Source organism: Lissotriton helveticus, chromosome 1_1, assembly GCF_964261635.1.
Source record: "Lissotriton helveticus chromosome 1_1, aLisHel1.1, whole genome shotgun sequence".
Lineage (NCBI taxonomy): Eukaryota > Metazoa > Chordata > Amphibia > Caudata > Salamandridae > Lissotriton > Lissotriton helveticus.
Window position 1 is genome coordinate 1,887,142,964 of NC_136057.1, and position 27,049 is coordinate 1,887,170,012.

General features: G+C 49.0%; 1 protein-coding gene across 6 annotated transcripts in view; it reads right to left on the minus strand.

The window, feature by feature from the left end:
* SUCO (SUN domain containing ossification factor) overlaps positions 1 to 27,049 on the minus strand; it is a 570,127-nt gene that overhangs the window by 50,438 nt on the left and 492,640 nt on the right. For all 6 annotated transcript variants that reach the window (XR_013594734.1, XM_078642395.1, XM_078642375.1 and 3 more), the window contains one exon: positions 3,963 to 4,117. Coding sequence is in view for 5 of the 6 variants with exons in the window: in XM_078642395.1 (XP_078498521.1) it covers positions 3,963 to 4,117 (155 nt within the window). In the remaining variant the exon portion in view is untranslated. The remainder of the gene's footprint in view (positions 1 to 3,962; positions 4,118 to 27,049) is intronic.

Consider the following 27,049-nt stretch of genomic DNA (forward strand, 5'->3'; position numbering starts at 1 on the left):
GCCTTGAACTTCACTCTGTTCTTGACCCTTAACCAGTGTAAATCCCGGAGGCGGTTGGATATATGGTCAGTTTTGCGGCAACCGCTAAGAAGGCGCGCTGCGGCGTTTTGGACTAATTGCAGGCGACGGGTGACAGCCTTGGCCACCCCCAGGTAGAGCACGTTGCCGTAGACCAACCTGGAGGTGACCAAGGCGCCCACCACCATCCTTCTTGTGTCAACAGGCAGCATCCACAAGATCTTGCGAAGCCAACGTATGATGGTGAAGCATGTGGCAGATACTTTGCTAACTTGACATTGCATTGTCAGGCCTTTATCCATGACGACGCCCAAATTCCGTACCTGCTCCACCGGTACAGGGAGGGGACCCAGATTTGCAGGCCAATGTCTGGAGGTCCACAGGTTTGGCTTCTGTCCTAGGACAAGGACCTCCGTCTTCTCGCCATTCAGTTTGAGGAGGTTACGATTCATCCATTTTGCTATTTCTCCAAGACCAAACTGAAGGCGGGAGGAGGCCTCGCCACTATTCGTAAGCGAGAAGATAACCTGGGAGTCGTCGGCATATGTGACTAGCTTAAGGCCGACATCATCAGCTATGTGGGCTAAAGGGGAGACAAAGATTAAAAAGTAAGGGACTAAGGATAGAACCCTGAGGAACACCATGGAGCTGTGAATAAGTATTTGAGGTAGCAGACTGGGAGAAAATTTGAAAAGTGCGTTGGGAAAGAAAGGAAGCCAACCAGTCCAGAGCTAGTCCTTCCACGCCCATGGTGGCTAAGGTGTCAAGAAGGATTTTGTGAGAGATGGTATCGAACGCCGCGCTGAGATCGAGTAGTATCAGCGCGGCCGTTTCACCATTGTCGATCAGGGACTGTAGATTTTCAGTAACACCTAAAAGGGTGGTCTTTGTCGAAAAGCCCGGCCGGAAACCTGACTGTGAGGGATGAAGTAAGTTGTTTGAGCTCACGTGCTGGGTAAGATGGGAGAGAATATGACGCCCCAGGATCTTGGAGAAAGCCGGTAACAATGAAATTGGGCAAGAAGTTCGGGATCGGCAGTTGGCTTTTTTAAAAGTGGCGTGACCATAGCGTGTTTCCAAATGGCAGGGACCGTGGCAGTCTTTAGTGATAGGTTCAGAACAGTGCAGATATTGACCAAATGCCGGGGGTCAGGCACCCTAAGTACAGAAATAGGAAGGGGGTCCAGTGGGGAACCAGATTTTACATTGCGGAGCAATTCCTGCAGACCCTCAGGCTGTAAATCAGGCCAAACTAAAAGTGGATGGGGAAAAAAGGTCATGGGCCGTGGTGCGTTCGTTACCAAAGTGGGAAGGGCTGTATTATTAGAGTTGCAGATGGAGATGTCCTGATGGATCTTCACCACCTTGCTTAGGAAAAACTGGGCGATTTTATCGCATTTCCTATCTGTCAGAGGGGGAGTTTTAGCCAATGTGGAAGAGCCTGCAAGATTTTGCACTAAGCTAAACAGGACCTTGGAGTTATCAATGGCATCTGTTATAGATTTCGTCACAAAGTTGGCCCTAGTAGAGGCACAAGCTTTGTGGTAAGATTTTAGCGCAAGTCTATAAGTCTGGGCTGCATGCTGAGAATAGTCTTTACGCCAGACGCGCTCAAGCTTCTTGCACCGGGATTTCTCAGCTTTTAATGCCTCGGTGTACCATGGGGCGGGCATCTTATGAGGTGCACCCTGCTTTAAAGAAATAGGAAGAACGGTATCAATGGCATTTCCTAGCCAGAGATCGATCAACATAGCAGAGGATTCCACATCGCCTAGTGTGGACAGTTCCAAAGGGAGATGGGAGGTAAGAGTTTTATTCAAAGAGCCAATATCCAATTTCCTCCGTGCCCTGCTCCTTTCCGCGCGGATGCCTCTATGTGGGACTGCGGTGGTCAGAACCGAGATTCTAAAATTAACAATATAATGATCTGACCAAAGGACCGGCAAAGCCGGAAGGCATTGTTGATCAGGCAAATTGGAGAAAATGGGGTCTGGGAGGTGTCCGCCTATGTGTGTGGGACCCTGATTATGTAGAGTAACATTCATCGACTGGAGGTCGGTGATCAAGGTTCTAGCTACATTATTACTAAGGTCATCCAAGTGGAAGTTAAGATCACCCACAACTACAAGAGTGCCAGCATTAGGCAGCAGGGAGGCAATAAGCTCGGACAGATGAGTGGCCCAGTCAGTGACTGGCCCAGGTGAGCGTTAAATAAGAATGCCATTTAGGGAAAACTTAGGATGAAGAATAAATCTAAAAGATGCAGCTTCGCAGTTTTGTAGTTTAATACGGTCTAAGAAGCATTGATACACATTTTTAAAAATGATAGCAATGCCCCCACCGATTTTGGCCACCCTATCACACCTGACCATAGCATAGTTGGTTGGGAGTGCTTCTGCGATATCCGGGCCTGACCCTTCATGGAGCCAAGACTCCGTAATGAAGAGGGCATCCGGTTGTTCCTCGTTTAAAAGGTCAAAGATCTCACGTCTGTGTTTAGGTACAGAACGACAGTTCATGCTGCGAAAATTGTATACTGATTTTGAAACAGTCGACAATTGAGGTCTACAACTATGACAGAGTTGAGGTGCCTCAAGCGACAAAGAACAGTTTAAGCACGATTGTGATGACTTAGTTGTTAAATTAAACGTGGAACAGTCTGCAGGGCAGTGCGGCCTATAAGCACGCAGTAGGCTGGCGCTATAAGTAATCCTAGAAAGTGGCTTGGTGATTTGGCCAGGGGGTATGGCCCCTGGGCGCAGACGGGCACGCCTTTGGCGAGCCCGCTGTGCCCGCCCGCTGCGCGGACGGGAAATCATTGCCACGAAATACTAGGGAGAGTAGAGGAGGGGCCCGGGCGAAGGAGGGCGGGGCGGAATGACCAGCTGGTCCGCGACCCGTGGCCTTACCCAAGATGGCGTCGTTCCCGACAGCGTCTCACAACAGCCCCAAAATCGGCTGCGGGACAGCTGAGGGTATCCAGGTAAGTTCGGAAGTGCCCCAGATAGTGCAGCAGTAATTAAAATTGATTTAAAAAGCAATTGTGCAAAAGAGCGAAATAGTTTTAAAAGTGGCAGCAAAATTCCATAAGCAATGGCCTAAAGCCCCGGCTTTCCGCCTCAGGGCTTGAATAGCAGCAAATCAGGGGGGGGGGGGGCGGCTCGAGAATAGCGTCTTTTATGCTGGCGGGGCGGAATGACCAGCTGGTCCGTGACCCGTGGCCTCACCCAAGATGGCGTCGTTCCCGACAGCGTCTCACAACAGCCCCAAAATCGGCTGCGGGACAGCTCAGGGTATCCAGGTAAGTTCGGAAGTGCCCCAGATAGTGCAGCAGTATTTAAAATTGATTTAAAAAGCAATTGTGCAAAAGAGCGAAATAATTTTAAAAGTGGCAGCAAAATTCCATAAGCAATGGCCTAAAGCCCCGGCTTTCCGCCTCAGGGCTTGAAGTAGGTACTTAAGAGTTAGGACCTAGTTTCCATAGAAAAAGCAGTTTTTGTTTTGCTAATAACTTTGGCGCCATTTGACCAATCTTCATGGAATTTTTAAAACTAGCTTGCCACTCATTTCAGCTGCTGTCTGTAAAGTGTTAGGGTCATTGGTCAAGCGGGCGGTGAGAAAAAGGTCCCAAAACGGGCAACCCAATGCAATTTCCCATAGGGATTTTTGACACGATTACAGCCTGAACCGTTGAACGAAATTGCGCCAAATTTGGCAGAAAGCTAGATCTTTGTACAGAAAGAGTGTTTTTTTGTAATTTGGTGTAAACCTGTTTGGGACTTTTGGAGTTATTAAAGAAAAAAGATTTATGTACATCTAGAGACGCAGATCCACCGGGCCCAGAGGGGCCTAGCAGGAGCACAATTTCACACTACTTAACAAGACAATTTTAACAATCATTCTGTAATATAAACAAAATCAGACAAAAAATTCCAATGAAATACCTTTTTGGGCTTGGGTAGTTATGACTCTTTGGAATTGAAGAGGTGAAATCTTCACTGAGTTGAGAGGCATTTCTGCAACGCTGCATACAGACCATCAATCCCAAAATAAGACACAGCACCAAAGCCACAACAAGATAGCTCTGTCGATCTGAAACCTGAAAAAGATTTACTGTCAATTTTTCATGTGGCAATTATCTTTGTAATACAAAGTAACAATGAAGCATGACCAAATCTGAAATCTGCTCCAGCCCAGTTCTCGTCTGCTTTAGTAAAGCTATTTACATTCACTACTGTACAGAATGCAATCTTGGGGACACATGCGTTTATAATTTCAATAAGGATTCTAGTTATGGGTACTAAGCTGTAGATCATGTTGAAACACATTATGATGACACCAGTGGTTCTCACCTCAGTCTCTTTCCAATCCTCAATACATATGAAACTAATCCTACAGAAAGCCACTTCTTAGCCTAAATAAAAATCAATGTGGTGCAAGCATACCATTACCTGCTCTGGCCTACTCACAAACTGTGCTTTTCCAGTGAGGTAAACAATCCTTTCCAGACTCAGAATGGTCATTCTCTTTGCAGTACTGAAGATCAGTCCAATAAAGGGGATTTATGTACAGGATATACAGCTTAAACCTAGCTGCAATGCAAATGAAGGCTCATGGTATTAACAGAGAAGCCCAAAAATGGAGAGATGTGCATCCATGGCTGTGAAGCAAATATGTAACCTGCACCTTTGTGAACTAACTCAGCTGAAGGGCATGATTCTTTACAAACTTAAAGACTAGTGATCAGCTCCATGGACAGTATGGAGTAGTTTCTGTCCTGTAACTCCAGTTCTGTAGTAGGGGTATCTCTGTTATAGTCATAATCTAGTGAATAGTCCCGCCCATGTGCGCGGACCCCGGAGGAATCAAAAATAATCTCTTAAGTTGTCCAAACATGCAGAACTGCACAGACACTTAAGAGAGAATTTAAAGACAGATAATGCAGCCTATATCCACAGGCTACACTGTCCAGTACTTCGACTAGAAATTCCACCAAAAGTCCACAAACAGCACAGCCTGTCCAGGGTTTTCTTACAGAGAAAACCTTGCCTGTAACAGCAAAACCCTCTGGAATGATAGAGAGGAAGAAGTGGACAGACAAGCCCCATAGGCTGCCATTATGTGGCTCAAAACAGGATACTGTGCCTTTAAGAGAACTTTCCAGAAGCCTCACAGTATCCCAGAATGCACTGCAGGTCCCTTCCACCTTCAGTTCTTTTTGAAGGCGTAACACGCCAGACCTGTAGTATTTCTTACATGAATATCTCTCTCCACCGGGGAGGCGGGCGGGCGCTTATGACTATAACAGAGATACCCCTACTACAGAACTGGAGTTACAGGACAGAAACTACTCCTTCTGTAGTAGGGGATCTCTGTGTATAGTCATAATCTAGTGAATAGAATGGCAAGCCCATCCCCACACCAAAGCGGCGGTGGAGAAAAGAGAAATAACACCACTACTGTGCGAACAGATGTCGCAGCGAAGCCTGCCCAACCCGAGCATCTGCCCTGGCCTCAGCGTCTAGACAGTAATGCTTAACAAGGTATGGACCGACTTCCAAGTGGCCGCCTTGCAGATTTCTGCAATTGGAACACTATGGAGCAAAGCAGTCGTGGCAGCTTTGCCCCCGGTGGAATAAGCCTTAGGATTACCCCCTAAGGTCTTATCAGCCTTTTGGTAACACAATTGTATACAGGACACAATCCACCTCGAGATGGACTGTTTAGGAGGTAGCAAGACCGGTCCTGACTGATCCATAATTGATAAACAATTGGTCTGACCTACTAATATCCTTGCTTTTATCCAGATAAAAATTTCAACACCCTCCTAACATCCAGGGAATGCAAAAACCTTTCCGCTGGGGATGAAGGATTCTGAAAAATCGTAGGCAAAGTTATAGTCTGGGTAACATGGAAGCCAGATATAACCTTTGGAAGAACTTTAGGGCGAGTACGCATAACAACCTTAGCAGCATGAAATACTGTATAAGGTTCGTGGCAACACAACGCCTGAATTTTCCTCACCATGCGGGCCGATGTAATGGCCACGAGGAACGCCGCCTTCCAGTAAAGGGGCTGCAATGAAGCTTTATGAATAGGTTCAAAAAGCTCCTTCATCAAACTGGACAGCACCACGTTCAATTCCCATGAAGGCGAAGGAAACCGGACAGGAGGGAACACTTTCTTCGAGCCTTCCAAAAACCCTTAAATCACAGGGATACGAAAGAAGGAAGTCTGTGAAGGCCATTTCCTGTAGGCAGTCAGCGCAACAAGAGGAACCTTAATGGAATGGACAGTAAGGCCAGACTGCGCCAGGTGTAGAAGATACGGAAGGATGACCTCTTCCTTATTTATTTTTAGAATTTATTTATTTATTTATTTATTTTTAGAATTTATTAAGCGCAAACAATTGCCCGCAGGCGTCTCGGCGCTGTATTGTATTACTCACCTGTTTGATACTGAGGATGTTTTTCAGAGGTTAAACAGCCAGGTTTTCAGTTTCTTCCTGAAGGACATTAGGTTCGGACATGATCTTATGATTTGTGGGAGAGAATTCCACAATCTTGGGGCGGCAACTAGGAAACGTCTGTCTCCCCAGTTGACCAGCCTAGTCCGAGGCACTGCCAAGTCATTCTGTCCTGCTGATCGTAGCATTCGAGTGGGAATGTATGGGACAAGATGGTCGCGCAGGAATTGAGGTGCTTGTTGATGTAAAGCCTTGTAGACGATACAAAGTGTCTTAAATTTAATTCGGTTCCTGACCGGGAGCCAGTGAAGACTCCTCAGGGATTCTTGTATTGGCTTAAATTTAGGAATGTTCAGGAGAAGTCTGGCTGCCGCATTCTGGATTGTTTGCAATTTCTTTATTATCCTGACTTGTGCGTTTGCAAACAAGCCATTGCAATAGTCCAGTGCTGACAATACCAGAGCGCTGACCAGTGTCTTTCCCACATTAGTAGGAAGAAAAGGAAGAATCTTCCTAACCAGACGTAGTTTGTAAAACGCCGTAGAGGCCGTCTGATTAGCATGAGCCAGAAAATTTAGCTTGTCATCGAAGATGACACCCAAATTTCTTACTTTCGTAACTGGTTTGGGTACGGCTCCAAAAGATGATGGCCACCAGGTTGGGGACCAGCTAGGACTGAGGTGGCCAAAGGTGACCACCTCAGTTTTATCAGAATTTAATTTCAGACAGTTTGCTGACATCCATTTTCCAATGGCCAGCATACCTGTCTTGAAATTTTCCGCCACTGTTTCCCCATTGTTCCTGACAGCCAGTATCAGCTGTGTATCATCCGCATATGAGGTAAGGTTCATCCCGTGCGCTTTGATGGTATTAGCGAGGTCCGACACATATATATTGAATAGTGTCGGACTAAGGGATGAACCTTGAGGCACCCCACGTGGCAGCGATAACTCAGCGGATTCAAACTGGCCCAGTATAACTGCCTGGGATCTCTCTGCTAGAAAAGACGCTAGCAGATCTTTTGCTAGGCCTTGTACACCCATCTTTTCGACACGGTTGACCAGGATTTTATGGTCAACCGTGTCGAAAGCAGCAGATAAATCTAAGAGTACCAACAGTGCAGTGCCACCTTGGTCTCTGATGAGTCGAATGTCATCTGCAGCTTTGATGAGTGCTGTTTCCGTTCCATGATATTTACGGAATCCAAATTGTGTTTCATCGAGCAGGTGGTATTGCTCGATGAATTCCGTAAGTTGAATATTCATAGTTTTTTCCACTATTTTAGCAAGGAAAGGTAAATTCGCTATAGGCCGATAGTTTTTAAGTTCTGCTTTGTCCAAGCCAGGTTTTTTCAAAAGGGGTTTGAGTAAAGTTTTTTTTAACTGGTTTGGAAAGATGCCTGTGCGGAACATGAGGTTAATTATTTGGGTAATGGCTGGGATAACCGTATCCAGTATTGAACGGAGGGTGTTTGAGGGACATGGATCCAGGGCTGATCCAGATTTAATTGTTTTAATAATGTCCTGAATATGAACTTCCGTAACCTCTGCGAAACAAGAAAAATTTATACTTGGGGATGGGGTATTTATTTTTTCAAGGCATTGGTTATCGGCTAGGTTGAAGGCTGAAAATATGTCATTCACTTTGCTAAAAAAGAATGAAGCCAATGAATCACAGAAATCTTGTGAGCACGGGGGGTTAAGGTCTGGGACACTTCCCGCAAGCTGTTTAGTTATTTCAAACAACTTTTTATTCGAGTTTTTTGCGCTTTCAATTTGCTCAGTGTAGAATTTCTTTTTTGTCTCTGTGATCAGTAGTTTATATTGGGTTAGCAGTCCCTTGTACACTATCTTATCCTCGTTCTCATACTTTTTCCTCCAAATTCTTTCTTTGTTTCTGCATTGCTGTTTTAGTTTTTTTAGTTCCTCCGTGTACCATGGTGCTGAGGGGGATCTTCTATTCCTGGACATTCTTTTTTCAGGTACCAGTTTGTTGGCCGCCTGGCCGACCCATATATGATATTGATTAGTAGCAGTTTCTGGATCAGTAGCCCATGTGGGTGTAGAGTTCTGTAACGCCTCCTGAAGACTGGGAATATTAACGTCTTTCCAGACCTTAAACATTTCATGTTTGGGGGGGAGCAAAGTGGCTATGGGTTTTTTATTCATTAATATTGTGGCCAGTACCAAGTGATGATCAGTCCACGTCATTGGTAGGACATCAGTCACTAGTATATTCTCCAAGTTGGTGAAAATACCATCTAAGGTATGGCCTGCGTTATGAGTAGGTCCTTTCACCAACTGAACTAGGCCAAAGATCTCCATTTCAGATAGCAATGAGGTAGTCTCCTTATCTTCGCTACATTCCAAATGGAAATTAAAATCACCTAACAGAGTCACAGATTTATCCATAGCTGTAGTTTCTAGGATAGTGAGTATTTCTGTGAGGAATTCCGACCGTGATTCTGGTCTTCTGTATAGTAATACACCTTTAAAATTGTGTGAAGGGGACAGATAGATATCGAATTGAAGCGCCTCACATGCCGTTGAAGGAATGACAGTAGTACGAATTCTAAAAGAGTCACGGGCGATTATGGCAACCCCACCGCCTCTCTTACCAATTCTATCTAATCTGTAAGACTTGAAACCTTGTGGAACGGCTATGACGAGGTCCGGGTCAGAGGCTTTGTCCAGCCAAGTTTCTGTCAGGAACATTACATCTATGTTCCTATCAATGAGTACATCGGCTACCTCTTGCCTATGTTTGGCTAATGAGCGTACATTAATGAGGGCTATCGTAAACACTTGATTTACCTGGATGGAGTTTTCGCTACTAGCTCTTTTATTTAATAGGGGAATGGACATTTGGCAGTGATTACAATCCAATACAGTTTTAGATGATGTAAAGTCTGGGCTGTGCCTTATGCATTTTTCAGTGGCTTGTGGGCGAAGGTCAATCAACGCAGAGCGTGGGTAGGATACTGTGTTTACGCAAACACTATGGCCAGGGGGGGTGGCCCTAGGCCCGTGTCCGGCGCGGACGGGCGCAGACGGGCTTGCCTTTGGCGCGCCTTCGGCGCTAGGTCATAGTCCCTGAACTTGCACCAGATGCAAAACCTCATCCACTTGTAAGCATAAGAAGACCTAGTGGAAGGTCGCCCAACCTCCTTCAGCATGTCCATACAAACTTCTGGTACATTCAAATGGCCACATTGCACTAACGCATGAGCCATATCGCCAAACTCAAAGACGAGAGGTTGGGGTGCAACATCTGCCCCCCCGAACTTCATGAGAAGGCCCGGCCTGCACGGTAGCCGTATGTGAGGAAGGAGAGACCGGTGAAGCAGGTCCGTGAACCACCACTCCCTGGGCCATTCCAGGACAATCAGGATCATCCGTGCCCTGCACTGGGACAGCTTGATGAGTACCGCCGGAAGCAGGGGAACGGGTGGAAAAGCGTACAGAAAGCTGTTCGACCAGTGAATCCATAACGCATACCACAGCGTCCCCTGCTGGTAGTACCTGGAGGCAAAGCCTCAGCATTTGCTGTTTTCGGCGGAGGAGAACAGATCTACGTCTGGAGTCCCCACCTTGCGAAGACTTCTCCTAGTACTTCGTCGTTTATGACCCATTCGTGGTTTTCCTGAATCAGGCCGCTCAGTGCGTCCGCCTGAACATTCTGCACACCTAGCAGATGGATAGCCGTGATCGTCAGTCCTCTGGCTAGAAGCCAGCGCCAGATCGCCTGCGCCTCCTGCGACAGAGTGCGCGATCCCGAACCCCCCTACTTGTTGAGGCAAGACATCGTGGTCGCATTGTCCGTCTGTACAAGCAGAGAGTTGGACTGGAAGGACGTAACAAACGCCTACAGTGCCAAGTGAACAGCTCTGAGTTCCAGGAAATAAAAGTGATACATGGACTCCATCGGGGACCACGTTCCTTGTATCTGTCAGTCTCCCGAATGCGCCCCCCCCAGCCGTGGAGAGACACATCCGTCACGATAGTCCGTGAGGGAATGTCCTCGTGAAAGGGAACCCCTCCGAAGAGATTCCCCGCCGAACACCACCACTTCAGAGACTGAAGAGCATGCAGAGACAGTCGTATCTTGTCGTCCCAAGAACCATTCCTCTGATCCCACTGATCCTCCACGCACTCCTGCAACGGTCTCCTGGGCAGCCGTGCGCGTGGAGTGAGGAAGATACAAGAGGCCATCGACCCCAATAGAGCAGACACCGTCCCACCGTTGTAGATGGAGGGATCATAAGAGCCTGCGCCTTCCGAAGGAGCGAAAATCGTCTCTCCCCCGAAGGAGACACGCTTGCTGACAGCGTATTGACGGAGGCTTCTCAAGTACTGTATGCACTGGACCGGAATCGTGACAGCCTAGGACATACTGATGCGCAACCCCAGCTCGTTCAAAAGAACGCACGTCTTCTGGAAGTGTGCTTGAGCTTCCGAGAAAGAGGAGGCCTTGATCAACCACACGTCCAGGTACGGGTAGACAAACACCTCATTTATCCTCAGGTGTGCAGCTACCACTGCCATGCACTTCGAGAATGTTCTGGGCGCAGACGTCAGTCCGACTGGCAGTACTGCGTACTGATAATGATCGGTGCCGACTTGGAATCGCAGGAACTTCCTGTGTATGTGTGTAAAGGGCACATGGAAGTACTCATCCTGTAGATCTATGGCACAGAGCCAAACTCCCCGTTGCAGCCGAGGAAAGAACCTGATGCAACGATAGCATGCGAAATTCCCCTCTCTGCGAACCCACTAGTTTGCTTGTCGCAAATCCAGAATGGGCCTGAACTCGTTCTTGTCCTTCTTGCGAACCAGCAAGAACCAGGAGTACAGACCTCTTCCCCTAAGAGACAGAGGCACGTCTCCTATCGCCCTTTTCCTTAACAGGGTATCTGCCTCCGCCTGGAGCTCGCGCAGCTGAAACCGCGCGCTGACCGGAGGAATTGCTGGAGAAGGACTGATAAACCGAAGACTGACTTAGACCCGGCCGTCCTTTGTTCGCTGAGGAGCATCAAGCTCTCCCGCGTACGCGCACAATATACTTGTGACGTATTTAAAGGCGGCCCGGGACCACAGAAAAAACCTGGGAGGAAAAACGCCGCCAGAAAGGGAAGGAGGCCTCAAGCCGTTCTCCACGCCGCAAACCTACAGCCTCCCAAAAGTCTCCGAGGTAGACTTATGCGGACCACACACTACCCTCATGGTAACCCAAAGGTTGCCCAAAGAAAGGGAGAGCAGGTGCACACTGCTGAGCCGTAGGCTGCAGAGACGCCCGACGAATACAAGTATAGCAACGTAGGACAAACCCACAATACCTGGGGGTCGGCAGGAGAGAAAAAACTCCGCTCCGACACCGATGCTTAGACCTGAAACTACCAGGTCCATAGACTATCTCTTGTAAGGCTTCCCTCCTGTCTCTCGGCAGGGGAACTAGTAATTCGTGAAGAAAACACCCCCACACAGGGATCTTACCGCAACGGCCAAGCAACAGCGGGCCACCGCATGACGCCTACATGCCACCACCCCTGCGACCAAGTCAGGAGCACGTTCGAAGCCAGACCCCCTGGCAGGTGGTAGCGGACCAAAACTAAGTACCACCAACCCGTAAAGAGTCAGAGAGAGACTCCCCGTACTCATGGAAGACGCATCCCTGGCAACAAGGCACGGGGAATAGCAGACTGAGGGGCCAAAGACCCCTGGGGTGGTGGAAGGGAGAGGGAACCGAGAAAAATCCGAAACATCCCAGGTGGTCTCACCAGTGGTGGCAGAGCAGGAGGCGACCTAGCCGATGAGTAGGTATGCGCAAACTCAAAGCTAAGCAAGAGGACCAACGTCCCTCGCTTACACGTGGTGAGTAGCCACAGACTCCCCATCAGAAGGGTTCCTCGAAGCTGATCAACTGCCTGGCGTCGTGGGCGGACGGTGCCAGGAACACAAAGTCCCCTCCCACGCAGAGGGGGCTCACCACGGAGCGAGGCCTGGAACAAGACCCAGGCCGCAAGCGCCGGCAAGTATACTGTGGCTGTAACCCATGACTTCGACCGCACCACAACGTCACCATCACTAGGACAGTGACTGTCTCTACGCCAACACTCCGACGTCAAAATGTCACTACGGTGTAAAACACCGAGACACCGAGCCATCCAAAAAGGTGACGTCTGTACCCAAAGGCAGACAGCGGAGCCCAAGCGACCAATGCCCCAAAAGGAGCATCACTGCTCCATGACGTCGAGCATCACTGCTTCATGACGTCGAGCATCACTGCTCCATGACGTCGAGCATCCCTGCTCCATGACGTCGAGCATCCCTGCTCCATGGCGTCGAGCATCCCTGCTCCATGACGTCGAGCATCCCTGCTCCATGACGTCGAGCATCCCTGCTCCATGACGTCGAGCATCACTGCTCCATGACGTCGAGCATCACTGCCCCATGACGTCGAGCATCACTGCCCCATGACGTCGAGCATCACTGCCCCATGACGTCGAGCATCACTGCCCCATGACGTCGAGCATCACTGCTCCATCGACGTCGAGCATCACTGCTCCATCGACGTCGAGGCACTCCATCGACGTCGAGGCACTCCATCGACGTCGAGGCACTCCATCGACGTCGAGGCACTCCATCGACGTCGAGGCACTCCATCGACGTCGAGGCACTCCATCGACGTCGAGGCATCGAGGCATCTCCACGACGCCGAGGCATCTCCATGACGCTCCACGTCCTCGAAGCCGCGTCATAGCTCACACCTGCCCTTACCGGGGAGAACCCCAGAGGTTACAGCATGGGACTCGGTAGAGGACCCACCCTCTCCTTACCCAGAGGCTGAAGATGCCTTCAAACTCTTCTGTTCTGAACCTGGGAGCCGAAGCTTCCCAGAAAAGAAGTCACAGAGAAGACAGGTGTCAAAAGACACAGGCAAACACAGAATACAAACCTGTGAGCTCCAGCTTTGGTCTTTAGTACAGCTGCAGACAAAGCACTTGTCAGACTAGAAGTAGTATAAGACAAGAATACTGCAGAAATTCTGCCAAAAAAACACAGCAGAATGTAGATAAAGGCCAAAGACGTCGAGTGAAGCTGTAAAACTTCCAAATTTATCACAAATAATATAGAAAAAGCTCAAAAAAGAAGAGCTAATGCTCCAGGGTCCTGCTAGCAGGAGCCGGAAAAAAGAACGGAAGGTGGAAGGGACCTGCAGTGCATTCTGGGATACTGTGAGGCTTCTGGAAAGTTCTCTTAAAGGCACAGTATCCTGTTTTGAGCCACATAATGGCAGCCTATAGGGCTTGTCTGTCCACTTCTTCCTCTCTATCATTCCAGAGGGTTTTGCTGTTACAGGCAAGGTTTTCTCTGTAAGAAAACCCTGGACAGGCTGTGCTGTTTGTGGACTTTTGGTGGAATTTCTAGTCGAAGTACTGGACAGTGTAGCCTGTGGATATAGGCTGCATTATCTGTCTTTAAATTCTCTCTTAAGTGTCTGTGCAGTTCTGCATGTTTGGACAACTTAAGAGATTATTTTTGATTGCTCCGGGGTCCGCGCACATGGGCGGGACTATTCACTAGATTATGACTATACACAGAGATCCCCTACTACAGAAGTGGATATATACATACCACACATCCTCAGAGTACTCTCAACTTTAATGTTAGTCAGCTGACATTAACCCAAGAAAGAGTAAGCATCTGACCAACTCGAAAGGCTAAAATCATGTTGAAATTAAACTGAATAATGGAGAAATTCAGCCCATGGGCTTTTATTGTAAAGCGATTGCAAAAATAACTTGCTGTGTTTCATCTCTGGAGCAGTCACCGTGCCTTCTAAAACAAGCTCTGGGGATGCTCCCTATTGAGCTTAGTTAAATAAAGGGTTTGAAAAAGGAACATTATTTACTCCTTTAAATAAAATAACATTTACTCACACACCAGAGATATGGCAGTGATGTTGGGAATGGAGCTGGGTGTGTTTCCCAAAAAGAAATCAATTAGACTACATCTACAGCAGAGAAAGATGTGTGTGTTGACTTGCTGTGGAACAGCTTCGGAAGGCTTTTTAAAACAAACTGAAAATGCAGAGGTAGTTTCACTGACAGCTTGTTTTAGAATATGGGTGCCATGACAGATTCAACCACTCCTGCAGTTAACAAATATTGCAGTGTACACTATAATAGGATGCTGGAGGATATCAGTGGTCTGTGAGGGGTGAATAAGTCAATTTCCTAGCCCCAGCCACTGAGCATTCACTATCATTATTCATTTTTATTAAACCTTCTTTGTTGGAGATAAGCTAATATTCCAAGCAGCAGAGTGGTTTTATGAAGATTAGGCATGGAGGTCTAAATTTTACAAAATAAACTAGAGTTGATAGTAGCAACTTTCTTTGAAAATACATCTGTTCAGAAATTCAGCAAGATTTTCTTAGTACCTACAGAGCTCCAAGGTAAAAGATTGAATATTTCCAAACATCTGCATAAACAAGCTATGTTTTTATGACTAAAGGGTCATGGAAGGAATCGGTTCAATGCAAACTTTGTTACATAACTGTGCAGCTGCATGTATCCGAGCAAGCAGCTATTGTTTGCCAGCAGTTTATTTGCGTTCGAGACATATGAAGGACTTCAGCACAAAAATACCGTAATGAGAACTACTGCAAAGTGAAGCGCCATTAGTTAAAATAAACAGCAAATATATTCCGTCTTTCAGCATGAAGAAGTTATTTCAGATGTTACTTCTTTGTCTTGCAAATAATCATTGAGTTCATGAACAATTAATCTCCACCTCTGTGCAGGATGCCAGCATATTTTACACAGAGAAAATTCAAAAGAAGGTACATACAATTTGTAATTTTCATAAATCTTACATTACACTACCGTCCTGAGAGGCCAAAACCGTTAAAAAGCCTTACTGTTATGTTTTAAAAAGGGAAATAGTGGATATACAGCACAGGTAAAAGGTAAAGAACATCATTGGTCACTTCAAGTCTGCCACGGTGACTTTGCACCAGGATTCAATTGTAGTTGGAAGGCAGTATATTCTGCGACATTAACTCTTACCATCTTTGTTTGCTTCCAGAAAAGCACACTTGTTGTTTATGAATTCAATTCAGGGATCCAAAATGTGGAATGTTCATTCAAATGAAAAAAGGTATTTACTTGCAATTGTAGTTTCAAGTATTGGTAACTTTAATAGCTTCAAAATGTTTAATCATTCCCTATTTATTGTCAAGCTGGGAGTCTCACGTTAAATCCAAAAAGCAGTACTGCACCAAAAAAAGCTGTCCAGGGCTTAAAGTTATGCATTTTATTGGCATATTCATATAATTTGAAAAGAACCAATCTTCAAAATCTAATTTCAGTACCTTGATCACCACTCCCCTCAGAGGCTACCATATTACAGATTTTCTAGCGCAAGTATGAAGAACTATTAACTTTGTTCAATAGGTGAGCCTCATTAGCGGAGGAGGTTGGGACACAAGTGAATTTGTGAAAGATACCAATACTGGAGAACTACAGTCACACACAAGCAACTTCTTCTCCGGAACTGGATTTTTCATAGATTCACATGCTTGACACGGAATAGCAGGGAGAGGAAACAAGGGAACCCTACTCACTTGGAGCCTGGGTGAGCGTTTCAAACAAAAACAATGGCTCCTGTGGGTAAATACAAGATAATTCTGATAAAGGGAACGCACAATGGGAATGTGGGTGATTTAAAATTAGAGGCCAAGAAAGGAAGCTGTATATACTCAATGCGAATATATTTGTAATTAGAGGCAACTATAGAAATCTACGGATATTTTGTACAAACTGTTGATTTCTATAGTTGCCTCTAATTACAAATATATTCGCATTGTGTATATACAGCTTCCTTTCTTGGCCTCTAATTTTAAATCACCCACATTGCCATTGTGCGTTCCCTTTATCAGAATTATCTTGTATTTACCCACAGGAGCCATTTTTTTTGTGACACGGAATAGCAAGCAGTTAAACCATACTGTTTCAGATGGTGGTAATGAATGAAAAATGACTTACCAGATGACGTAACACTGCTTGTCCCAATAGCAGTTCCTTTTATACGGTTGATTTCAAACAATAATGCTGGGTGCAAATGTGTATTTTTCCACGTTGCTGCCCTTCAAATGTTGAAAAACCAGTGAACAGAGTGGTGGAAGTGGAAACACTCCACGTAGAGTGTGCTGTCACGTGTCCCTCGACAGACCTTTTTGCTTTGCAATGACAAAACACTATAGCTGCAAAGTTCAAATGGGCTATGCTCTGCTTTGAAAGGCCATACATAGCCTCTTCAAGGAGTACCATTCAGTACCAACACTTGATCTGTTTTTCCAAAGTCTTTATTCCGGTCAATATAAAAGTTTAGGTCTCTTCTAACGTTGGGATTGTGAAGTGCTCTTTCTGCTATAGGACTTGGATTTTGAAAGAATGTCTTTAGAACCACAGCCTGATTTAGGTGATATTCAGCTGGTACCTTTGGAAGGAATCGTGGCTCTGTTACTAATATGAGAATCATTTTGAAGGTGTGCTCATTGGGGACGCTACTGTTACGGGAGACAGCGCTTGTTCTCTAAATCATTTTGAAACTGCATATATGGTTCCTTATTGCCAAGTGTTTGTATTTTCACTCACTCTTCTTGAAAATGTTACCAACAACAATGCCATTTTGCAGGAGAAGCATTTCTTCGACAGTGATGTCACTGTATTTTCCTGCCAAGTTGTTGGTGGAAGCATCAAAGGAGGATAAGCGATCTTAAGAATTCTTTCACAATTCTGCTTGACCAAAGGGATCCTTCATTGGAAAAACTCCTAAAATGTGAAACGGCTGATAAAGGTGCAACACCTATTCTGGCGAGAAGATATTGGTTTCCTGTGTTCACGAGGGCAGAGCAGCTTTCATTCTTGGAGAGATGTCTATAAGTTTCTCAAATGAACCCTGGGTTTCAAACAATGGTTTGTTCAGATCCACTTGCACATGCCTCATTCAGACGGGAAAATAGGATGAGAGTAATGCACCATAATATCAGGCACACTGAAATTGGCAGCCTTTTTAAAACCATGAGGGCGAGATTGATCATTTATATACGCAGTTTGTTTTTCATAGCATCTAAAATGGCTCCTACAAACGTGATTGGATAGAGGGAAGATGTGGCCCTGTTGAGGGTAAGGCCCACATTTTTGAAAAGCTGCATACAAGCTTTGATCAACTTTCTGATTACTTGGTAAGGAGAAGTTTCCCTAGCCAGCCGAGGAGTTTGGAAAAAAAATGAGGACCTTTCCTTCTAAAATATGCGGCCATTGGAATCAGACATTTTGTCAAAATAAAAGGGCAGAACTGAAGCCAACAGTAAGGAGTCTAAACTGTCATGGCAGAGGTTGTATATATGGAAATATGCATTTTGGCGAAGCAATGAGGTCACGTAGTCTCTGTGATTAAGAAGCTGGAGAATGTCTTGAAGTGTGGGCATGTGGAATTACTGTTTTTTCAGGTATTTTGTTTAATTTCCGATGATCTAAAATTTGTCTAAGTCTCCATTCCCCAGATTTTCACTGGGCTCAGAATACTTGCTCTATAGCTCCCTTCTATAACGAGGGCAGAATTATCATTTGCATCAGATACACGTGGAGATCAGATCACTTTGGATGTGAAGCTCGAGGCAAAACTTTTGCGACCGGATCTCCTAGATGGCCAAGTCTTCTAGAGGAGTCCTTAGATTGAGGTCCTGGCTTTCTTCATGGAATTTGCTTCATATATGCAGCTGTACTTCTGCTGAGTATACTGCTACTGGTAGAACTGTTGAGGATGCTGATAGGGTCGATATCTTTAAGGCTGATATCCCTTCCTAAATGAAAACTGACCTTGACATCAGACTCCACAAAAGGGTGGCTTCTGTCCATGCTGGAGAACACCAAATGATTTCACTGTATCAGTCTTAACTGACTGACTAATGCACAAGTTACTACTTGTGTAACGATATATCTGTAAGAGACATTGGCTAGTGACAGATTCCTTACCTTAGAATATCCCCAGGCGTCAGACTGGATCCGGAAAATTTTTGCGTAGCAATACACCTGCGCGCCGGCAGGCGTCGTCCGCGGCTCCGCATCCGTCGTCGGCGTCGTTAGCGCCGGAATGACGTCGTCGGAGTACTTAGACGCCGCCCAGGCGCGCTGACGTCAGTTCTGATACACAGCTTTTCCGCGCCAGATACGCAGAGCCATGATAGAACCAACACTGGTGCCATGAAACTAGGGCACTGAAAGGGGATGACCTTACCCTAGATATCGGTTCGCAGAACGGGGAGGATGGGTGGGCAGTAAGGAATCTATCACTAACTAATGTCTCTTACAGATATATCGTTACACAAGTAGTAACTTGTGCATCTGAAAGAGACACGTTAGTGATAGATTCCTTACCTTAGAATAGATACCCCAGCAATACCAACCCCGGTGGTGGGTCTGCGAACCAATAATCACACCAGAAAGTCCTGGAGGACGGAACGGCCAAAGAAGCCATCCCTCCGGACTTGACTGTCCAGGCAGTAGTGTCTAGCAAACGTGTGCAGCGAGGCCCACGTAGCTGCCTGGCAAATGTCCTGCAAGGGCACTCCCCGGCCCAGGGCAGTAGTAGTCGCCGTGGCCCGAGTGGAACGAGCCCTCAATCCAACAGGGGGCTCCTTCTTAGCCAAGGAGTAACATGCCTGGATACACAAGATGATCCACTGGGAGATGGTCCGCTTGTGCACCGCCTTTCCCTTCTAGGCGCCCACGTAACCAACAAAGAGTTGGTCATCCACCCGGAACTGGCGTGTGCGATCCAAGTAGTAAGAGAGCGCACGTTTTTGGTCCAGACGGTGGAGCCTCTCTTCCTCTTTCAAGGGATGCGGAGCCGGAAAGAAGGTGGGCAAAGTAATGGACTGCCCGATGTGGAAGGCCTCGACAACCTTGGGCAGGAAAGAAGGTCTTCTCCGCAACACAACTTTGTTCGGATGAACAGAGAGGAAAGGAGGTGTGGAAGAAAGAGCCTGGAGCTCACTCACTCTCCTGGCAGAGGTGATGGCCACCAGGAAGGCAGTCTTCAAAGTAAGAAGACGGAGAGGACAGTTATGGAGCGGCTCAAAGGGAGCACACATCAGGTAAGTAAGAACAAGGTTCAAGTCCCACTGGGGCATCACGAAAGGAACAGGAGGGAACATGTGTGTGATGCCCTTTAAAAAAAAGATGGCTGATCAGGTAGCCTTAAGAAGGCGGAAAGGGCAGAAAGGTAGCCCTTGATAGTGCCCAGAGCAGAGCCCTGCTGGGCAAGAGAAAGAAGGAAGAGTAGAACCTCAGAAAGGGGGGCAGAGAGTGGATCCACAGCCTTTGTGGAGGGACGCCTGGCTGCCAGAATGACATTACAGACTTCAGGAGGCAAGTCAAATGGCCTCAACTGCCGCCGCTCAATCTCCAAGCTTGTAGGTGGAGACTGAACAGGTTCGGGTGGAAGACCGTCCCCTGCTGCTGCGACAGAAGGTCCTCCCGAAGAGGCAGACGAATCGGGGGATCTACTGACATGCTGAGTAGCTCGGGATACCAGATCTTCGTGCCCAGTCCGGAGCCACAAGGATAACCTGGGCCCGGTCGCGCCTGATCTTCTTCAGCACTCTGGGCAGAAGTGGTATAGGTGGAAAGGCGTACAATAGACCGCAACTCCACTTGCGACGAAAAGCGTCTCCGAGCGAGTGCCGCCTTGGAAATTCCAACGCGCAGAACTGAAGACATTGCGCGTTCTCTTCGGTGGCGAATAGATCTAAACAAGGCTCTCCCCACTGCTGAAAGAGGCCTTGCGCCACGTCCGAGCTCAGACGCCATTCGTGATCCATCATGCACCGACGGCTGAGTTCGTCCGCCCTGGCATTCAGAGAACCTGCCAGGTGTTGAACCACCAGGGTCACGCCCTGACGTTCCAGCCACTGCCAGAGGCGCAGAGCCGCCTGGCATAGGGTCCACGACCCCACCCCGCCCTGTTTGTTGCAGTACCACATGGCGGTGCAGTTGTCTGTGAACACCTGCACTACACTCCCTCGGACAGAGGGGAGGAATGCCTTCAGTGCTAGACGGATCGCCCGCAGCTCCAAAAGGTTGATGTGGAGCCGGGACACCGCCGGAGACCAGAGTCCTCTGATCACCGCCTCTCCCATGTGGCCACCCAGGCCCTGGAGAGACGCGTCCGGCACAATTACGCGCTCCGGGTGGGGTAGGGAAAGGGATCTGCCCCTGACCCAATCGCGGTCCGTGAGCCACCACTGCAACTGTCTTGCAGTGCCCTCCGAGATCAAGACGTGATCGGACAAGTTGCCCTGATGCTGGGCGCATTGAAACTTCAGGTCCCACTGCAGAGCCCGCCACCGGGCGTGATGCACCAGAAGGATGCAGGAGGCCATCAGCCCCAGAAGCCGCAGCGTCAACCTGACCGAGACTCGGGATGAAGGCTGAAAGATCGGAATCAGAGCCTGAATATCCCGAACCCGCTGTTCGGGAGGATAAACCCGAAACTGCGCAGAGTCTAGAACCGCTCCGATGAAGAGGAGCTTCTGAGAGGGACACAGGTGTGACTTCGGCACATTGATGGAGAACCCCAGCAAGTGCAGGAGGTCGGCCGTAGTCTGGAGGTGGCTGACGACTGTCTGGGGCGAGCCCGCCTTCAACAACCAGTCGTCGAGGTAGGGGAAGACTGACACCCCTAAACCTGCGCAGATGAGCTGCGACCACCGCCATCACCTTCGTGAACACCCGTGGGGCGCTTGTAAAGGCGAAGGGGAGCACGGTAAACTGAACGTGCTCGTGGCCTACCGTGAACCGCAGGTAACGCCGGTGGGCCGGCAGGACGGGGATGTTAAAGTAAGCGTCCTGCAAGTCCAACGCTACCATCCAGTCTCCGGGGTCCAGGGCAGCTAAGCCCTGAGCCAAAGTCAGCATCTTGAACTTCTCCTTCCGGAGGAAGCCGTTGACGCTCCGTAGGTCCAAGGTAGGGCGTAGGCCTCCTTTGCCCTTCTTGGGAACCAGAAAGTAGTGGGAGTAACAACCACACCCTACTTCTGGCCCAGGAACGCGCTCGATGGCCCCCTTGGCCAAGAGGGCTGTGACTTCCTCTTGCAGAAGTTGCAAGTGATCCCCCGACATGCGGTGGAATTGCAGTGGCATGGCTGGAGGGGTCGCCTCGAAGGGGAGGGAGTAGCCCCTTCGGACGATTTGCAGCACCCACCTGTCCGACGTGACAGTGCGCCAGTGGAAGAGGTGATGGCGAACCCTGCCCGCCCACTGGTGTCACATGGGCCTGAAAACACGGACTAGGAAGGTTTTGAGGCAGGTGCTGCAGAGGGAGGTGTGGACTGGCCTCGCCGTTGTCCCCGACCGCCGCCACGGCGGTTTCCACGGCCGCCACCGCGGTGTTGAACATTCTGCGGTGCGTGGCTGGCAGCATGTGTGGGGCCGCCCCTTCCGTGGCCACGAAAGGAGTGAAAGGCACCCGATTTCTGGCGTGTGGCCGAGATGCCCAAGGACTTGGCCGTAGCCCTGGAGTCCTTAAAACGTTCCAGCGCATCGTCTGCCTTGTCGCCAAAGAGGCGACGGCCATCGAACGGTATGTCCAGGAGAGTGGCCTGGACATCGGCCGAAAAGTTGGCGGACCTCAACCAGGCGTGGCGTCGAACCGCCACCGTCGTTGCCATCGCCCTGCCCAGTGAGTCCGTGGTATCCAGCCCACACCGGATGGAATATCGCGCTGCATCTCGGCCCTCCACAAGGGCTTGGGCGAGTTTAGCCCGGACCTCCTCCAGGCATTGTGGCAGCACGTCCGCGACCGTGTCCCACAGGGTGTGGGTGTAGCGGCCCAAGAGACATGCGGTATTGACAGACCGCAGCCCCAAACTCAGGGACGAGAACACTTTCTTCCCGAATTGTTCATATCTCTTGGATTCCCTATCGGGCGGAGCCGTCGGGAATGCGGTCTGGGAAGTGGAGGCCTGGATGACCAGGCTCTCGGGGGTGGGATGGGTGGACAAAAAGCAAGGGTCGCCCGGGGCCGGGCGGTAGCGTCTGGCCACGTTCCTATCCACAGGCGGACCTGTGGCGGGCTTGGACCAAGTGCCCACAAGAACGTCACACAAGGCCTCGTTAAACGGCAGCAGAGGCTCACTGGAGCTTGCCTGCGGTTTAAGGACCTCAGTGAGGTTAGTCCTCACGGCCGCGACGGGGAGCTCAAGATTTAAGGCCTTGGCCGCCCTCGTCAACACTACACTATAAGCAGCCCCCTCCTCCGTAGCCATGGTGGGAGGGGAGACAAATCCAGTGTCTGGCAAAGTGTCAGTACCACTGGCCTCCCCAAGCTCATATGTCCAGTCCTCTTGAGACTGGCACTCCTGTGCCAGAGGGTCCTCAGACCCCTCCCAGTCACCTTCGTCACCCGCCTCCTGTAAAACAGGGTCAACAGACGTGGCCTCCTCATGGAAATAAAAATCTCCACAGACCGTCGGAAGCGGCGCCCAGCGGCGCCGCTCCAGCGCCAGAGTCGGACCGAAGGGAAGATTGGGGACGGCGTCCACAGTGGGCGCCGGGGGTGACACCTGCGGGGCCGGCGAGGTCGTGAGGTCGACCGGCGACGACCCGGATCCGGAAGCGGATCCGGTGAGGTCCTGCGGCGCCGGGACCGAAGCACCCGACGGCGTCGGGGCCGAAGCGCCCGACCCGCTAGGGCCTCCAGCCGGGACCGTTGGGCCCGGAGGCGCCACGGGACCCGGCTGAGAAGGGAGAGACCTCATGGCCATGAGGTACCGCTCGACCTCCTCTGGCGTCGCGCCGTTCCCAGGGACCCGAAGATGTGGGGCAGGCGGCGACGCTTGCGACTCCATCGGAGCCGCGTGGGTGGTGTCACCCGAACCCCCGGCCACATCGTGCGAGCGTCGGGGTGGGTCGGAGGAACGATGACGTCGCTCCGACCTCTCATGCCTCTTACCGGAGGACTTGGATCCTGACGACCGGTGTCCGCTCCCGGAGATGCGATGACTCAGACCCCGCGACCGGTCCCTCGACCTCCCGTGGGACCGGGACCTGGAACGGCGCGGGGCCGACTGCCGGAGTTCGAGTCGCTTGCAGGACCGCTCCCGCCTAGCTTTAGACGTCAGGGCCCGGCAGTCGGAGCAGGTGCGGTCGTCGTGGTCGAGGCCTAGACACTTCAGGCACCGGCGATGGGGGTCCGTAACCGACATCAGTCGGTCGCACTTCGAACAGGGTTTGAACCCAGGCAACTTAACAGCCATCTGGTTGACATAGAAATGTATCTTCACCTTCCACATACTCTTCCTCACCATCATCTCGATATAGACCATTAAGATGAATTAGGCTAGAAGGAGGAGGACTAAATGGCCAAATGTCATTCTCAGCCTTTAATATTTGCCAGCTGACATGGGGTGGAAGTGACACCTTACTTGGTGATGGGTGCTCAGGCAGCAATGGTACTGGAATGTTTTTTTCTGTGATTAAGGTAAGCCTTTGTCAAAGAGACTGGTGCAGTCGATGAAAGCCCAGTCAACGGTAACACAGATGGGTTCGTCAATGGTGTCTCGTCTACGCTGATGTAATTGTTGCAGTGGTCAACAATTATGACAGAGTCAGTGTGGATGTTGTTAATGCAGTTTACTGTTGATGACAGAGGTAACTTTGATTTCATCAATGGTAGCTTTAACAACGGTTTTCTGTTGTCTAGGATAGAATCTTTTATGACAATGCTTTAGTGCATACTAAAGATAGCGGCATCTGCGGTTCAGATCATTGACAGTGAGCTGTGGAAGCCTCAGTTTTCTACCTTGTTGGCGTACGATCTCTAAAGATGAACTTTCATCTCTTGATGTAGTTTCAGATCTATGTTTTGATGAAGGGCCTTCAGAGAGACTGCTTTTCTGGGCTTTTTTGGCCTTACCTGAGCTACCTTCGTTCTCTTTCTCGGAGGCAGGGTTTTTCTTGACTTTGATCTTTCAAAGCCAGTTAAGCAACCTATTCACTCTGTCCTTCAAAGCCTTTGTGGAAAAGGCTTGGCAGATATGACAGTTCTTTGCCTTAAGAAAGGGAGAGAGGGGTGAAGGCAGTAAATACATTCATTGTGGGGATCTTCGGAATGCAGCCTCAGCGTCTCACAAGTACCAAAAGGCCTGAAGAGACCTTTGTTTTATGTATCCAAAGAACAAGTTACTTACCTTCAGTAACGCCTTATTTGGTAGACACAGGATCAAGCCGCAGATTCCTTACCTTTTAATTTCCCAGGCATTAGACTGGATTAGAAAGATTTTTGTTCGAGCAATACCCCTGCACGCTGGTAGGTGGTGTCGGTCAGCTCTGCGTGGCCTACATAGATGCCACCTAGGCACGCTAACGTCAGTTACTTTTTCTCAACTTTACACGGGGCCCTGAAAAGGATAATTCCCGACCCTAGAAGCCTCTCTGCAGTGCAGGGATTATGGGTGGGTCGGTAAATAATCTTCGGCCAGATCATGTCTCTACCAGATAAGGCGTTACCGAAAGTAAGTAACTTGTTCATCTGATAGAGACACCTAGTCGTAGATTTCTTACCTTTGAATAGATACCCAAGCAATACAATCCCAGGAGGAGGGACTGCAGACAAGTTTAGACTAGAAAATCTTGCAGGTCAGAGTGAACAAAATGGTTGTCCCTGCGGACTTAACGATCTACGCAGAAATGCTTCGTAAACGTGTGCAGGGATGCCCACATTGCTGCCTGACATGTCCAGGACTGTGACGCCGCGTTGCAGTCTTAACTTTGGTGGAATGAGCCCTTAAGCCTTCAGTTGGCTGCTTCTTTGCTAGAGCATAGCAAATCTTGATGCAGAAGATGACCCATCATGAGATTGTACTCTTCTGCACTGCCCGGCCCTTATTCCCTCCAATGTACCCCACAAAGAGTTGGTCGTCCACCTGGAACTCTTTTGTGCGGTCAACGTAGAACGACAATGCTCTTTGGGTCCAGATGGTGGAATTGCTCTTCTTTAGAGAGATGCGGAGGAGCGTAGAAAGTGTGCAAGGTGAGATATTGTCTCACATGGAATGGTGTTACCACTTTCGGAAGAAAGGAGATCCTAGTGTGAAGCTCCAAATTTCAGGGCATATCGTCAAAAAGGGAAGCTTGAAAAATAAAGCCTGCAGCTCGCTCACCCTCCTGGCAGATTTAATTGCCACTAAGAAGGCTGTTTTTACTGTGAGCAGCCAGAGGGGGCAATTATGCAAGGGCTTGAAATTAGCACACATTAGGAAAGTGAGAGCCAAATGTAGGTCCAACTGAGGCATAATGAAAGGAGTAGGTGGGAACATATGTACAGGAATGTATGTACAGTGGGTGATTTAAATAAGAAGGGTTGATCTGGCAGCTGCTTAGCAAGGATCAAAATAAAAAGCTACACAGGGAGATAATAGACTTTTCTGTACAACATATTACAAATGTTTTCAATCGACAGGCACAGACAGTCTTGGTGGAGGGATGCCTGGCTGCCAGAATAACATTACAGACTTTGGGAGGAAGGTTGAAAGCTATCAACTGCCACTGCTCAATCTCCATGGATGAAGGCATAGAGTTCACAGGTTCAGGTGGAGAATGCTCCCCTCCTGCGAAAGAAGATCCTCCAGAGGGGCAGTCTGATCGGAGGATCGATGCTCATTTGCAGAAACTCGGGATACCAGACTCTCCGTGCCCAATTCGGAGTCACGAGGAAGACTTGGGCCCGGTCGTTCCTGATCTTCTTGAGAACCCTGGGCAGGAGTGGTATGGACGTAAAGGCAAATAGGAGGCCTAAACTCCACTTGAGAGGAAAAGCGTCTCTGAGAGAGAGCCGCCTTGGTAACTCTAGCACGCAAAACTGCTGACAATGCATGCTCTCAGTGGAGGCAAACCGATCTAACCAAGGCTCTCCCCAATCCTGAAAGAGACCTTGCGCCACCTGAGATGCCATTTGTGATCCGCTAGGCATCGTCAGCCAAGTGCATCCGCTCTAGCGTTCAGAGAACCTACCAGGTGTCAAACCACCAGGGATTATGCCCTGCTGTTCCAGCCAAGTCCAGAGACGCAGGGCCTCTTGATAATGAGTCCACGACCCCACCCTGTCCTGCTTGTTGCAGTACCATATGGCAGCAGTGTTGTCCGTAAATCCCTGTACTAGCCTTCCCTTGATGGAGGGTAGAAAGGCTTTCAATGTCAATCAGATTGCTCGGAGCTCCAGCATGTTGATGTGAAGCCCGGATTCTGCCGGAGACCAGAGTCCTGCGATCTCCACCTCTACCAGATGGTTGCCCCATCCCAGGAGTGACACATCTATCACTACTGTGTGGTCCGGTTGCAGAAGGGAGAGGGTTCTACCTCTGACCCAATTGCGATTCGTTAGCCTCCACTACAGGTCTCATGCAGTTCCCTCTGTGATCTGGGCCAAGTCTGACAGATCCCCCTGATGCTGTGCCCATTGCAACTTCAGGTCCCATTGCAGAGCCCGCATATGCCAT